The 15,113-nt window shown below is 42.7% G+C and overlaps 1 protein-coding gene across 1 annotated transcript in view; it reads left to right on the top strand.

Annotated features, from left to right (window-relative positions):
• The window catches only part of LOC122941205 (transmembrane protein 150A-like), a 123,168-nt gene that overhangs the window by 85,242 nt on the left and 22,813 nt on the right, over positions 1-15,113 (top strand). Inside the window, exons 4-5 of the mRNA XM_044298269.1 lie at positions 1,381-1,448; positions 13,551-13,678. Coding sequence (XP_044154204.1) covers positions 1,381-1,448; positions 13,551-13,678 — 196 coding nt within the window. The remainder of the gene's footprint in view (positions 1-1,380; positions 1,449-13,550; positions 13,679-15,113) is intronic.

Raw genomic sequence — 15,113 nt, 5'->3', positions numbered from 1 at the left:
AGTGCAGGTCCTGCTGAATGAAGGTATAATCCTTTGGCAGGTCCTGAAATAAGATGATGCCGGCTGCGCGAACAAGTGGATGAGTTAATAATTTATTTTTTTTATTTTTTTTTTAACCCCTAAAGCCACATTTTAGTAAGCATTCTGTATTAAGAATGCTATTATTTTCCCTTATAACCATGTTATAAGGGAAAATAATACAGTGAATAGACTTTAATGGGGTCTGGGGTTTCTCATCCCCATCATCTCCTAGCAACCATGCGTGAAAATCGCACCACATCCACACTTGCTTTTGGATGCCTGCGATTTTCACGCATTACAATTCATTTCTATGGAGCCTGCGTTGCGTGAAAAATGCTGAATATACCGTAGAACATGCTGCGATTTTCACGTAACGCACAAGTGATGTGTGAAAATCGACTCATCTGAACAGCCCCCTTGAAGCGAATGGATCCGGATTCAGTGAAGGTGCAATGCCCTCATCTCACACATTGCACCCACACGGAATTCTCGCCTGTGTGAAAGGGGCCTTACAGCGCCAGTGGGGGTGGATGTTCTGTTTAAAACATTTCAAAATTTTTGTTGGAAATTTGTATATTTAGATTATTGTGGCATTGTTACTTTGGTTTATTGTTGCTGTTTTTGCATTTAGCTGAAATCGCTTTTTTTTTTTTTTTTTTTTTTCGTAACTATGGATTTTGAATATTTGTTCTCCATACCTCAGCTAGAGCGCCACAATAAAAACTGGTAACCCCTATCCCTCCAGCAGTGATGATTTTATTTTTTTTAAGCCATTTTTGATGTACATTTTCAATTTAAAAATAACCTACGGTAATTCATATAATTCTGTAAAAAAATAAAATAAAAATTGTACCTATAGAAAATCCCAGCACTTCCTCTCTTCCTTTTTATCCGATTTTTGTCTTAAATTACACACAATTTTATTTTTTATTTTTTTTTTTTCCTAAAGAACCAGCTGCAGCAGGGGCCTCACCCAACTGCTCTGTCTGTAATAGGAGGCACATTATGTTTTTTCACCACTTTCACCCCTGTCTAATGTCTACAAATTTGTTATTTTAGAGTCCTGGATAAAATCCTGCAGATTGACAATTGCTTTAGGCAGGTTTTTCATTTATAGGTTGCCTGTGCCTTTAAAATATAACAGTCTCCTTAGTTTGGGACTGTGAATTTTGGCTTCCTTCAGTTCATACTTAAAAGAACCAACCCCTGCAAAACATTGTGATTCTGTGTATGGGAAGATCTCCTAATAATACTCCTAACTGCTTGAAACTGAGTTTATTGTAAGAAAAATTCCATCTTGCTGCTGTCAGAAACCTATTTACATTCATTAACTTCGGGTTTTTTTTCCCTTTCTTCCAGCAAATGTGGAAACCTTCCTCCAGAGAGCTGTTTCTTCAGCCTTATATGCAGTTTAGGCGCATTCATGGGTAAGTGGATGTCTTCCAAAAATTGAATAATGTGCAATGTGTTAATGTATAATGACAAATAGAAAGGCATGGTAGGAATTGTGAGACTAAGAGAATGGGAAGTTCCACTATACCGCATCTGGCTTATTAGAAGAGCATCTCCATCTCTGACGGACATACCATATGTGTATCCTGTGCAGGTTCACAGAACCCTAACAGGAAAGGGGGCCCATTGCCACCATAAATGCAGTCTCCGATTAGATTGCATGTAAAGGGCTGAGCTAATTAGGCCGTGGCTTACAATTATGTGTATGGAGATATCATACAGGGGTACATCATAATGATCAACTGAAAAGAGCCTTCTGTTGTCTTTTCTGCCTCTGGTCCTGATTCAAAAATGAGAGACTGCTATAGGGAGCATGGCACCAGAACAGATATCCTAAGAAAGTTAAGCCAGCAGGTGCTCTGCACTTACCAAAATTTTTTATATTGATGGCCTAGCCTCACGGTAGACCATCAATATCTGGTCAGTATGGGTCTGCACCCTGCACATCCTTTGATCAGCTGCTTTGCAGTGTCCCTAGCGCTGGTGATGGGCATCGGAACTACACAGCACCGTTAATTTTATAGTAAATGGAGCTGGTTACTGTAGTGCTGCATCCATTGGACATACACACGCAGTCTTGGTTTGGTCGAGTATGCACTTGCCTTCGATGGGGAGAAATGTATAAGCCACTACCAGTTACCAATCATGGAGGCTTATCTCCTGGGAGAACAAAAGAATCTGTTGTGAATACATCATGTCCAATCATTCTCTACCCAATATCTCCTGTGCAGGTAGTCAGCAGCTCTTCATACACACTAAAATGTCAGTTTCAGCCAGCTATGATCTAATATGTATAAGGGCCTTTAGTATGAAACCGGTGTAATTCTTTACTAATTCTAAAATAATTATTGATGTCAGTAAGGCCACATTTATACGGCCCTTGTAAAGGTGCCACATATTACCCGATGAATGGGCGAAGCGCTCGTTCATTGGGCGAAATAACCATAGATCGGACAACTCAATCATTGTTCTCGTTTAGCAGATCGTGCTCTCTAATGGGGATGAGCAAATCCAGTAGCTATCACTTGTTCTTATGCTGTAGAGGAGATCCGCGCTTGTAAATGCGGCGCTTCACCTACACTTAACGGGCAGCTGATTGACGGGAAAGAACACTTTGTTCCCGACAAATGGCTGCTCCTTGCACCGTCTAAATGCAGCTTAAAGAGGACCTTTCACCGCTCCTGACATGCCTGTTTTAATAGCTCCATGCATTCCCCATGTAGTAACAATTCTGGAGCCTCTATTCTTATAGCTCTGTGATGTGCCATTCCTTTATTATTTGCACTAGAAGTTATGAATGAATTGCTAGCAGTCTGCAGTAAGGGCACAGAGGGGAGGTAACCAGTTGGGGATGTGTTCCTTCACAGTCTGACTCTATTCAATCAGTGCTGCCCTTTTCAGACCGTGCAGGTACCCCCCCCAACTAGTTACCGCCCCTCTGTACCCTTACTGAAGGCTAATAGCAATGCATTCATAACTTCTAGTAGAAATAATGGAGGAATGGCACAACATACAGACATAAGAATAGATGCTTCAGAATTGTTATTACATGGGGAATGCATGAAGCTATTAAAATAGGCTTGTCAGGAGTGGTGAAAGGTCCTCTTTAAGGAAATTACCATCAGAACCTAAACTAAAGACTTACAGGGGACGTGGCTTGGCAGCCGAACGAGATGGCTGCATAAACTCCTAGTTCCGGCACAACCCGACTTTAACACAGCTAGTTCCCCTCTTCCAAGCCGCAGAATCTTTCCCAACTGCTCCCTAGACAAGCATACCTGCGATGCCAAGGGGAAAGAGGACCCAAGCCAAGCAGGGCAGGCTGGACTTTTATTTTGATAATGACACGGACGAAGCCCTGTATGCCTCTTCTGCCCCTGACCAGCCTTCACCGCACACTGTTGCGGCTCCTGCACCCTCCCCTCCAGGGAAACGCGAGAATCTCCCGAGCGCACATCATCCGCGCTTCTCACCTGCCAGCCCAGTTCATGCTGCTGGAAGATCAGACAGAACGGGTCTGATCAGTGCTTCTCCCTGCCAGGACCATGTGGGGGCGCGGGGGCCATCTTATCCTGCAGCGATGAGTCCTGCGAAACGGAGATCCGGCTCTCAGACAACACTGGACGAGGTGAGCCCAGAGTCCCCTACCTCTTAATCCATCTCTACGGCTTTGCAGGAGTTTAACACCTCAGATAGTCCTGTTTCAGGCACTCTCCTGAAATATATGCTGATGGCGTTCAGCACAACCCTACACGGGGACTTTTCTTCACTATTAGCCCCATTACAATCTTCCATCACAGGCCTAGACTCCAGGCTATCACGTGTGGAATCTAAAATGGGAGAATTCGCTGTTTCACACAATCAGCTTATAGATAATCAGGAGGAAATTTCTAGTGAGATTGAACGTATTAAAGCTAAACTGAATGACCTGGAAGATCGCTCCAGGCGGAATAACATTTCAGGGGGATCTCAGGATGTCGGACCCGCGGATCTCATGAACTATGTGAAATCTGTCATGCAGAAGCTATTACCCTCCTGCTGTACTCGTGATCTGATCATTGACCAGGCTCATAGGATCCCTAAACCGAGACATTTACCAGAAACGGCTCCTAGGGACACTCTAGTCAGAATCCACTTCTTTTATCAAGCTAGTGCATCAGGTGAAAAAGCAGAGAGAATCCAAAATGCAAAATATCCTTTCTCAACTAACCACTCTAGAATCCCTCAACAAAAAATCCCTCTCCTCTGAACGGACCACTCAAATACACTCCCTTAGAACACAGCTTAGGGAATGCCTTCTTTTTACATATGAGAAAAATCTGAGGTCAATAAAAGCCTGCTACTGCTCGCAGGATAACAGGGCTGGACAATTGCTCGCCCGTCGCATTAAACTAGCGTTTGACTGCTTGAACTGGTCGTTTGTCTTCTCTGTTTTAGAAGTCATGGGAATGGGGGACGCCTTTATCACTGCTACCAGAGCTCTATATTCCAAACCATCGGCAAAAGTGTTCCTAAACGGTGCCTTAACGTCACCCTTTTATTTAACAAATGGCACTTGCCAGGGGTGCCCTCTTTCACCCCTGATATTCATCTTGGCTATACAGCCCCTTGCTCAGGCAATCGGAACACACCCAGAAATCTCAGGCATTCAGATTGGCGACAGACAGCATTGCATATCCCTATACGCTGACAAGATCTCCCCTTGACTGGAGACAAGATCACATACAATATTTAGGAATAACCATTCCTCCGTCAATACCACGGTTATAACACCTTAACTACGCTCCACTATTGGACACGATTAAACAGTATATTGCTTCTTATGAAAAACTTAAAATATCTTGGATAGGACAAATAGCAACTTTTCAAATATTAATCCTTCCAAAACTTTTGTTCTTATTCAGAACGGTTCCCATCAAGGTCCCCAACGTATTTTTTATAAAGGCACAAGGCCTGCTCAATAACTTTTGTTTGGGTAGGGAGTGAACAGAGGATAGCCGCAAGTATAATACTGAAAGCTAAAACCAAAGGGGCTTTGGGCCTTCCAAATCTTCTGGACTACTTCTTAGCTACCCAGACACAGGCCCTAAAGCATTGGTGGGTGCAAGAGTCAAAATCTCCATGGGTACAAATTAAAACAGAACTAGCCTTTAATAAAAATCTCAAGGCCCTTCTTATAAATAGTATTAGTGCTTCCCCATTTAAAACACCTCCTCTACCAGCTATACTAAGTGCCTCAATTCATCATTGGCGTACCTGCCACCATAATGGCAAACACCAACCCATCTCCCTGCTGAACTCACTCATCCCCTCTCCAACTTCTGGAATTACATCTCTCAGAAACAAACCTGGCTGGTTGGCGATCCCTGGGAGTCCAGAGTATTAGGGTACTTTCACACTTGCGTTTTTCTTTTCCGGCATAGCGTTCCGTCACAGGGGCTCTATACCGGAAAATAACTGATCAGGCTATTTATTACTGCAACCTTCCATAGCACCACTATGTACAAAGCAGAAATCAAAACCTGCTCGCGTTGGTACTATACCCCTGATAAACTAAGCAGAATTTGCCCCGGGGGCCACTCACCGTTGCGGTTGCAGGGGTACCCTCCTACATGTGCTCTGGTCATGCCCGCGGGTGTTTTTCTTTATGAGCAGACATATTTAAAACAGCGTCTAATTACTGTGGTTTCAATATTGATATATCCCCCCCCAATCACTAGATACTGGAAGTCAAGCGCCTTCCCCACAACAGCGGATATTGTCTCTAAGGTGCACACTAACTGTCTATTTGAGAAAATCATGGCCTATAAAGACCATAAAGTAAGTAAATTCATGTACCAATGGGAAACCTGGATGTCAACCATGACTCCAAACAATACTGTATTACAGAATGTATCTATATAATTGCCTCCAGGACTGTTCTGTTTTACTGTTCTGTTTAATTTAGTTTTAATAATTTACCTAAAGTAGATACTGCTTGTCTTTCACAAGTCACATCATTCTTTACCTGTATACTTAGCTCCGTCATATCAACATTTGTGAGCATTCACTACTGTACCAGCGATTGTTTACTATGACAATGGAGAGCTTTGATACTTTTTGTATTGCACTTTGAAAACTTTCAATAAAAATGGTTGAAACAAAAGGCTTACATTGAATGGGTCCAAGACATTCTTAGAAAATTATGAGGGCCCATCCTTCATCTATACAGAATATGAGAATGTCCACTTAGTTACATCATAAACTGCATTTTGAGCATTGCATACACAAGACTTCTTGATAAGGTCTTTACAGATTATTTGGAAATCAATACAAATGGATAATGGTGGAAAGGCGAAGCTGATTGGGAACTTAAAGTGGCCCTGAAAAAACAGCTCCCCTTTTCCCTGGCTGTGACGCTCTCCGCTGAGATTGGGCAGCTGACAGCCAGGGAGAAGGAGATGCCCCTTGAGAATCATGGCCGTCTCCTTCTCCCTGTACAGATGCTACTAATTAGCATACAGGACAGACAAATTGAACGGTGGGCACAGCGGGGGAACGGAGCAGCGCAAAAAAAAAAAAATTGTAACATCAGGACCAGTGACAGGTTCTCTTTAAAGTCCATTATGTATGCAGAAAAATGCGCAATATGGCTCTCCTGAAATAGCGAATCCCATGGTGCTATGAAGAAGTATCACAGCACCATGGGATTCGCCATTTCAGGAGAGCCATATTGCGCAATTCTTCTGGATAGGTTATCATTATCACATCAGCAGTGGTCCAAATCCCGCCACCTGAGGGGTTAAATGCCATGGTTCCCCCAAATCCCGCCACCTGAGGGGTTAAATGCCTACGTTTTGTATTCCGGCATAAATTATATTCATTGGTGGCGCAGTGTCCACAGTCCCTCCTCTCCTACTCCTCTCTGTTCTCATTGGTGGCCAGCAGCAGCCGCACACAGTGGGAAGGGAAGAACTCCCTCCTTCTCCGCTGTGCTGACTCAGGATAACCTGGTGTGCGCTGAGAGCCGTGCGCGCCATGTTCACTTAGTGATACTAGGCTGCACAGCCTTGTATCGGTAAATAGAAAATCCCGGTATCAAAGTGATCCGGTTACAAAAGTATTGATTGGGTATTGATAATTCGATACCCGATGCAACCCTTGTACATAACACCTTAAGCTTAACGTAGGCAGGCTTACAGGTCAGTAGTGCCACCCAGGCAGGATATCCGAGATACTGTACAGTTTTAGGGGGCAAGTGGCCTCATGGCATCGTATTGTGTCCAGCCCACTGGGATTTCTCCCTGTAGCATCAGTGGCCAATCCACAACTGGTGGCAAATTATTAACTTCAAATGGGGATATCTTCTGATTTGCCTCTTTGGTGCCCATGATTGAGTCAGACACTGGGCCTAAGAGAGGATTTTAAATGCTGGTAGACCCCTTAATCCCTTTTGACAATATAGTATGAATCATTTTGATGCCATTTAAATGTATTCAGTTTAATGACTTTGATAAATTGATACTATACAGAAGACACGTGAGGAAAGAAGTGGGCAGCTCATGTAACCCAGTGTTGATGTACTGCTCTGTGCCAGTAATCCTGAAGACTTCTTCTAGAAGCCTATCTATACTTTGAGATAGTGATGTCTCATTTACAAGCACATGTAAAACTACTCTGTTTGGCACCAACATAACCCATGTCTTATTTCCATGGAACAAAACGCAAATACTCAAGCTCTTTTTAAGCAATGGGATATTTGAAGTCAAGAAAACATTCAAATTCGTAACTTGAAGAATTAAGTCCTACCCACAGGATAGATGAAAAGTGTCTGGTTGGCATGGGTCCTACGTTTTCCAGTCTGAATGAAGTGCCAGCCGCATATGTCTGTTGCCGCTCCAGTCAACTGTGTGGGATTGTGGAGAAAGCTATGTACAGCACTCGGTTATCTCTAGCAGTCCCTCAAAGGGGTTTTCTGGGATTTTAATATTGATGATTATCTTCAGCCCGGCCTTCTCTTCATCCAGCTGATCAGCAGGAATCCTGAGTATTGGACCCCCGCCAGGCTGATATTGATGACCTATCCTCAAGAAAAAGTACTTTTAATCTACATGCAAATGAGCAGTTAAGTGCACTGAGGCCAGGCTCAAGCCACTATGTGCACCCTTGCTTCTTTGCCAGTCCCCCCCTCGCTCTTGATTCCAGGTAGCTGCAAGGTCCATCTCACCCAGCCCTGTCAATCAAGAAGGTGAGGGAAGGCCTTTCGGAGGTAAAAGGAGGAGCAGGGGTGCACAGAGTGGTTTAGGCCCGCCCTCAGTGCACTTGACTGCTCATTTACACTTAGAGTAAACAATAATTTTTCTCCAAAATCCAGCAATGGATCGGTAAGCGAAAGATATCATTACATTCAGCAGAGCTAGCCCTACAAGGCATGGTTCCCCTGATTCTAACAAACTTGTGTAGTTTACAAGTAGTTTAATCCTATCCACACGCTGAGAACCTGTATCCAGTAGTTATATATGTGGCAGCCTGGGACACCACTGCACAAATAGAAACTATAGTAGCTGTTTAGTTTTACACCTTGAGACGCAGATCCTCTTGAGTCTCTGGAAATACACTTCAACGTTTAAAAGGCAGAAGTATCCAGCGAATCTTCCAGTATGCGGTGTTTACAGTAAATGTTCTGTACATTCTGTGTATCTACAAAGGAAGGCCTGTGCCGTGATGCCGCCTGGGGCATAAGGACTTATTGTTTTGGACTTTTTGCATGTAAAATTGTTATTCATGGCTTTGTGCTTGGATAATAAACTCTAATTTCTGGTGATTTTCCAAGTCTTCTGAGTTCCCTAAATATTTCTTGCTTGCTGAAACCTGTGGTGAACATGCCTATAACAAGAGATGTCTTTTACCCATCTCACATGATCAAATCTTATGGTAGGGATGAAGGAAAGGCCCTTTTTAAGTCTATTAATCTCAGTTAGCCCCATACACACGACCGTATTTATGGTCCGCATCCGATCTACATTTTTTGCTGAAAAGGATGCAAACCTATTTATTTTAATGGGTCCTCAAAAAATGCATCTGTATGTCCGTTCTGTAGCTCCGCAAAAAAGACAGAACATGTCCTATTCTTGTCCGTTTTGCGCACAGGGATAAGCATTGTGACAATAGATCCTCAAAAAAAACAAAAAACAGAGGCAACACTGTTGCAATCCATATTTTTTTTGTGGACCGCAAAATACATACGGTTGTGTGAATGCACCCTTAGTCAGTATATGGGAGGAGATTTGTAATCTGCATATCCCTATTGTCTCTCGCTCCTCTTGTTCCTTGGGTGATCTGGATTTAGTGTAGGAGGATGAGATAAAAAATATATAGGCCACCCCTCCATTTGTTTACCATAACTTTGGGTGTTCCTCAACGCCTGACCCCTTCTCGGGGGTCTACCTCTCCCTCTTTGTCCTTTTCCTCTCCCTTTTGTGGAATCCATGTTGGAGCCTTCAACATCTGAAGAAGAAGCTTCTATGGCATATTTTTTTTTTTGTTGAGTTTTATTTTAGAAGGCATAGGCTCTGCTTTCTTTACACTCCCCAAAAACACAGAGGGGACCCAGCTTCATGAAATTCATTGGCATACAAACACAAAATGAAGGAGGGGGGTGACTGCGATAAGGTGATTTTTACAAGCCGATGTAGATGGACCCATAGACATAAGCTTCTTGCTAAATGTTTTCAATGGGTTTTTTTTTACATTTAGAGAACATCCTCTGTAGCAGTTTTTTTTTCTATATATAATAAGAGCCCCTTGTGCCTAGGATAACATTCAATTTATGCACATATATTAGTCCAGAAGAACACCAACAATGTGAAACAAAAGATTGGAGGAGGCGTTTTGGCTGTAAAAGGAAGCAGCCAGGAATGGAACCTCGCCATTGCTATTTACACCCCAAATGCTGCTCTCTGATAAGCAAATATATGGAGCAATTGGTTGGAGAAAGAGGTTTGATGCGGGAAAGGAAAGGGAAAGTAGGGGGCCACCCTTCTGGCAAAACGGATCCGGCATTGCGGTCTGTGCATGCATAGACTGCAAAAAAAGTGAAAATAAATAAATGCCGGATCCGTTTTTCCGGATGACAATGGAGAGACTGAGCCGGCATTTCAATGCATTTGTCATACCGATCAGGATCCTGATCCGTCTGACAAATGCGATCAGTTTGCAGACGTTTTGACAGATCCGACAGGCAGTTCCGGAATCCTCTGCCGCAAGTGTGAAAGTACCCTTACTTTTCACACAACTTTACATAAACCAATAGTAGAAACAAGGGCAAGAAAATTTGTAATATGTCTGGTTCTCCTGTTATCAGCTGTGTACCAGCTATCCTCACTTCACAGGAGGATCATATTACACATGTCAGTGCAAGTCTGTGAAGATGGGAGGAGTGAGGAGGAACTGCGGAGACACACACAGACAAGCAAGACTGCTGAGCTACGTAGGAAGTTTTATAGCTCATCACAGGTGCTTCAATCACAAAAACATAGGTTACTACTAGGGATGAGTTTAGACCAATAGCTACTTTACGAAGAGGCTGCTCTGGTGTAAGCAAAACTATAGCGACTCCAGCATGGTAAATGACGCACTCGCTGTTAAGTTTTATCTTTACTCCAATAATCCTTGACATCCTAAAGTTTAGGGGCTCAGCAACCTGTGGCACACTCTGTTGTGGAACCACAAATGAAAATGCAAATCAAAGCATGCTCCGTTAATTTCTGTGGGAATTCCAAGAACAGCCAAGCAAGTGTGCATGTTGGGAGTTGTAGTTTCAAAACAGCTAGAGTGCCAGAGGTTGCTGACCCCTAATTTACAGTATTATTTGTATTCTGGTGCTTAAGGAGAACCTGTCACCACTCCTGACATGACAGTGTTAGTGAATAATTGTACTCCACATTAAATGATTCTGTTGTGCCATCCCTCTATTATTCCTACAGTCTGGGGCTCATGCAAACATATGCTTTTTTTTTTTTTTTCACTTCAATGGGGGCCACAAAAATAAATAAACGGAAATTCCGTGTCCACGTGCCATTCCACAAGAAATGGAACATGTCCTATTATTGTACGCATTACGGACAAGGATAGGACCGTTCTTCCATTAGGGGCCGGCCCTTTTGTTCTGCAAAATACAAAATGCACACGGCTGGTATCCATGTTTTGCGCAAAACAACGTTTGTGTGCATGAGCCCTAACACTGTCCAGACATTGCTGCCGGTGTGAAACTGTGCAGAGGCATTCAGATTGGCAATTAAAAAGGTTGTGCAGGGGTTTTACATTGTTGACCTATCCTCAGGATAGGTCATCAATATTTGATTGGTGGGGTCTGACACCCGGCACCCCTGCCTAGCGCTGCTTCCTGTCCATTACAGTACCCATCGTCTCCTTTGTAGCAGTGGCCTAGTGTAAATACAAATAGTCGCTCCATTAAAGTGAATGGAGCAAGTACTTGTAATTACACTGCACTTCGGGGATGACGGGCAGAGTAATGAAGCAGAAGTAGCATTCGCATGGAGTGTAGCCTACAGGTCCTTCTCAAAAAATTAGCATATTGTGATAAAGTTCATTATTTTCTGTAATGTACTGATAAACATTAGACTTTCATATATTTTAGATTCATTACACACCAACTGAAGTAGTTTAAGCTTTTTATTGTTTTAATATTGATGATTTTGGCATACAGCTCATGAAAACCCAAATTTCCTATCTCAAAAAATTAGCATATCATGAAAAGGTTCTCTAAACAAGCTATTAACCTAATCATTTGAATCAACTAATTAACTCTAAACACCTACAAAAGATTCCTGAGGCTTTTAAAAACTCCCAGCCTGGTTCATTACTCAAAACCTCAATCATGGGTAAGACTGCCGACCTGACTGCTGTCCAGAAGGCCATCATTGACACCCTCAAGCAAGAGGGTAAGACACAAAGAAATTTCTGAACGAATAGGCTGTTCCCAGAGTGCTGTATCAATGCACCTCAGTGGGAAGTCTGTGGGAAGGAAAAAGTGTGGCAGAAAACGCTGCACAACGAGAAGAGGTGACCGGACCCTGAGGAAGATTGTGGAGAAGGACCGATTCCAGACCTTGGGGGACCTGCAGAAGCAGTGGACTGAGTCTGGAGTAGAAACATCCAGAGCCACCGTGTACAGGCGTGTGCAGGAAATGGGCTACAGGTGCCGCATTCCCCAGGTCAAGCCACTTTTGAACCAGAAACAGCGGCAGAAGCGCCTGACCTGGGCTACAGAGAAGCAGCACTGGACTGTTGCATGTCATTCGGAAATCAAGGTGCCAGAGTCTGGAGGAAGACTGGGGAGAGGGAAATGCCAAAATGCCTGAAGTCCAGTGTCAAGTACCCACAGTCAGTGATGGTCTGGGGTGCCATGTCAGCTGCTGGTGTTGGTCCACCGTGTTTTATCAAGGGCAGGGTCAATGCAGCTAGCTATCAGGAGATTTTGGAGCACTTCATGCTTCCATCTGCTGAAAAGCTTTATGGAGATGAAGATTTCATTTTTCAGCACGACCTGGCACCTGCTCACAGTGCCAATACCACTGGTAAATGGTTTACTGACCATGGTATTACTGTGCTCAATTGGCCTGCCAACTCTCCTGACCTGAACCCCATAGAGAATCTGTGGGATATTGGGAAGAGAAAGTTGAGAGACGCAAGACCCAACACTCTGGATGAGCTTAAGGCCGCTATTGAAGCATCCTGGGCCTCCATAACACCTCAGCAGTGCCACAGGCTGATTGCCTCCATGCCACGCCGCATTGAAGCAGTCATTTCTGCAAAAGGATTCCCGACCAAGTATTGAGTGCATAACTGAACATAATTATTTGAAGGTTGACTTTTTTTGTATTAAAAACACTTTTCTTTTATTGGTGGGATGAAATATGCTAATTTTTTGAGATAGGAAATTTGGGTTTTCATGAGCTGTATGCCAAAATCATCAATATTAAAACAATAAAAGGCTTGAACTACTTCAGTTGTGTGTAATGAATCTAAAATATATGAAAGTCTAATGTTTATCGATACATTACAGAAAATAATGAACTTTATCACAATATGCTAATTTTTTGAGAAGGACCTGTACTCTTCAAACGGCTAATCGGCAGGGGTGTCGGGTGTCACACCCTCGCCGATCAGATATTGATGACTTATCCTGAGGTTAGGTCATCAATATAACACCCCTGCACAACTCCTTTAATTTAAAAACATCTAGTAGGAGTAATAAAGAAATGCCACAACATAGAGCCATAAGAAAAAAAGTACAGAATTGTTGTTGCATTGAGAAAAAAAGTTGAACTGTACTTGGACACAAAGTTTCGTAGAACATGTGTGAAGGTAGTTTTTATCTTCACAACTGTGCCAAGAACAATTAGTTATATTTGTAATTCTGAAAATGATGCAGCTTCGGAAACTGATTTTTGACATGTTTCCATATAAAACACAATTTTTCATGTCTGGTTAACCTCTGCATTCTTGCCTTGCAGTGATGCTCATCGGTCTGTTAAGATATGCCTATGTGATTGAGCGTTATGGTCCCTCCTTACTAAATACTGTAGCATTTGTGTTGGGGTGGATTTGTGCTGCTGGACTCATTATGGTTGGGAGTTTTCAGGTAAGGATGATTCAATATCAGTCATAGCTAACTTATAAAAAAAAATATATAAATATATTGAATAAATAAAAATATACAGTTTGTCTACAGGAAATTATTAGAAAATAGGACGAAACACCTGCAAAGAGACCAGACGGACATAAAAGGGCTGAGATACTGCCATGACCCTAGAAACGCCACCAGATAAATTATTAGTGATTTGCTTTTTAATAACATTTATGCTCTTACCTGTTACATTTCTATGGACTAATTCTGGCTGAGATTACAGAATACCTGGTGGTGTTTCTAGTATCATAGCTGTATCTGAGCCCTTGTATAGCCATCTGGGTAGTTTGCCTGTCTTTCATCTATTTTCTATTAATTGCTTGACATATTTTAGTCAGGACATTTTGATATTTTTTTATAAATTTGTGACATTTACTGTGATAAGTGACGCTTTGGGCGTTTCTTCTTCTTCTTTTTTTTTTTTTTTCCTCGTATTTCCTCCTGTACTAACAACCGTTTTAAATAGCAATTTTATGACCGCCACACACCCAAATTAATGTGATAAAAGAGATAGATACTGTCTGGCAGTATTTGGGATTATAATGCAAAATGAAGACTTGAAGTATGAATACAGTAATTGGTCACTGAAATTTCATAATAACATTACATGACTACAGGTCTTAAAAATCAAGCTGCTCAAATCATATGGACAATATTTTAGTTAAAGGAGTTTTTACAGAACTAATACTGCATTACCGCTTGTACTGCCTTAGGGTACTTTCACACTTGCGTTAGAGGATTCCGGCAGGCACTTCCGTCGCCGGAACTGCCTGCCGGATCCGGAAATCCGTATGCGAACGGATAGCATTTGTTTCCGGATCATTCCGGCATTAATACTTTTCAATGGAAATTTTAAGTCTTCCGGAATTTTGGCCGGAGAAAATATCGCAGCATGCTGCTGTATTTTCTCTGGCCAAATACCGTAAGAGTGACTGAACGGAAGACATCCCGATGCATACTGTATGGAATGCTTTCCATTCAGAATGCACTAGGATAAAACGGAAGCCTTTTTTTCCAGTATTGAGCCCCTGTGACGGAACTCAATACCGGAAAACTTTAAAGGGAACCTGTCACCATGATTTTGCGCATAGAGCTGGGGACATGGGCTGCTAGATGGCCACTAGCACATCTGCAGTACCCAGTCCCCATAGCTCTGTGTGCTTTTATTGTGTTAAAAAAACGTTTTGATCCATATGCAAATGACCTGATATGAGTCCTGTAGCCGGAGATGAGTCAAGCGAAAGGAGCCCAGCACCGCCCTGCGTCCTCCGAATCTCCTCCTTGCTGGCTGACGTCACAGAGCTGGAGTGCCGAAATCTCGCGATGCGCGAGCTAGCGCTTGCGTAGTTCGTTCCCTGTGCTGATGCCTATACAGGGAATGAACATGATG

Source organism: Bufo gargarizans, chromosome 6 (genome assembly GCF_014858855.1).
Source record: "Bufo gargarizans isolate SCDJY-AF-19 chromosome 6, ASM1485885v1, whole genome shotgun sequence".
Lineage (NCBI taxonomy): Eukaryota > Metazoa > Chordata > Amphibia > Anura > Bufonidae > Bufo > Bufo gargarizans.
The sequence above is the reverse complement of the archived record's forward strand: the minus strand, read 5'-3'. Positions and strand labels throughout refer to the sequence as shown.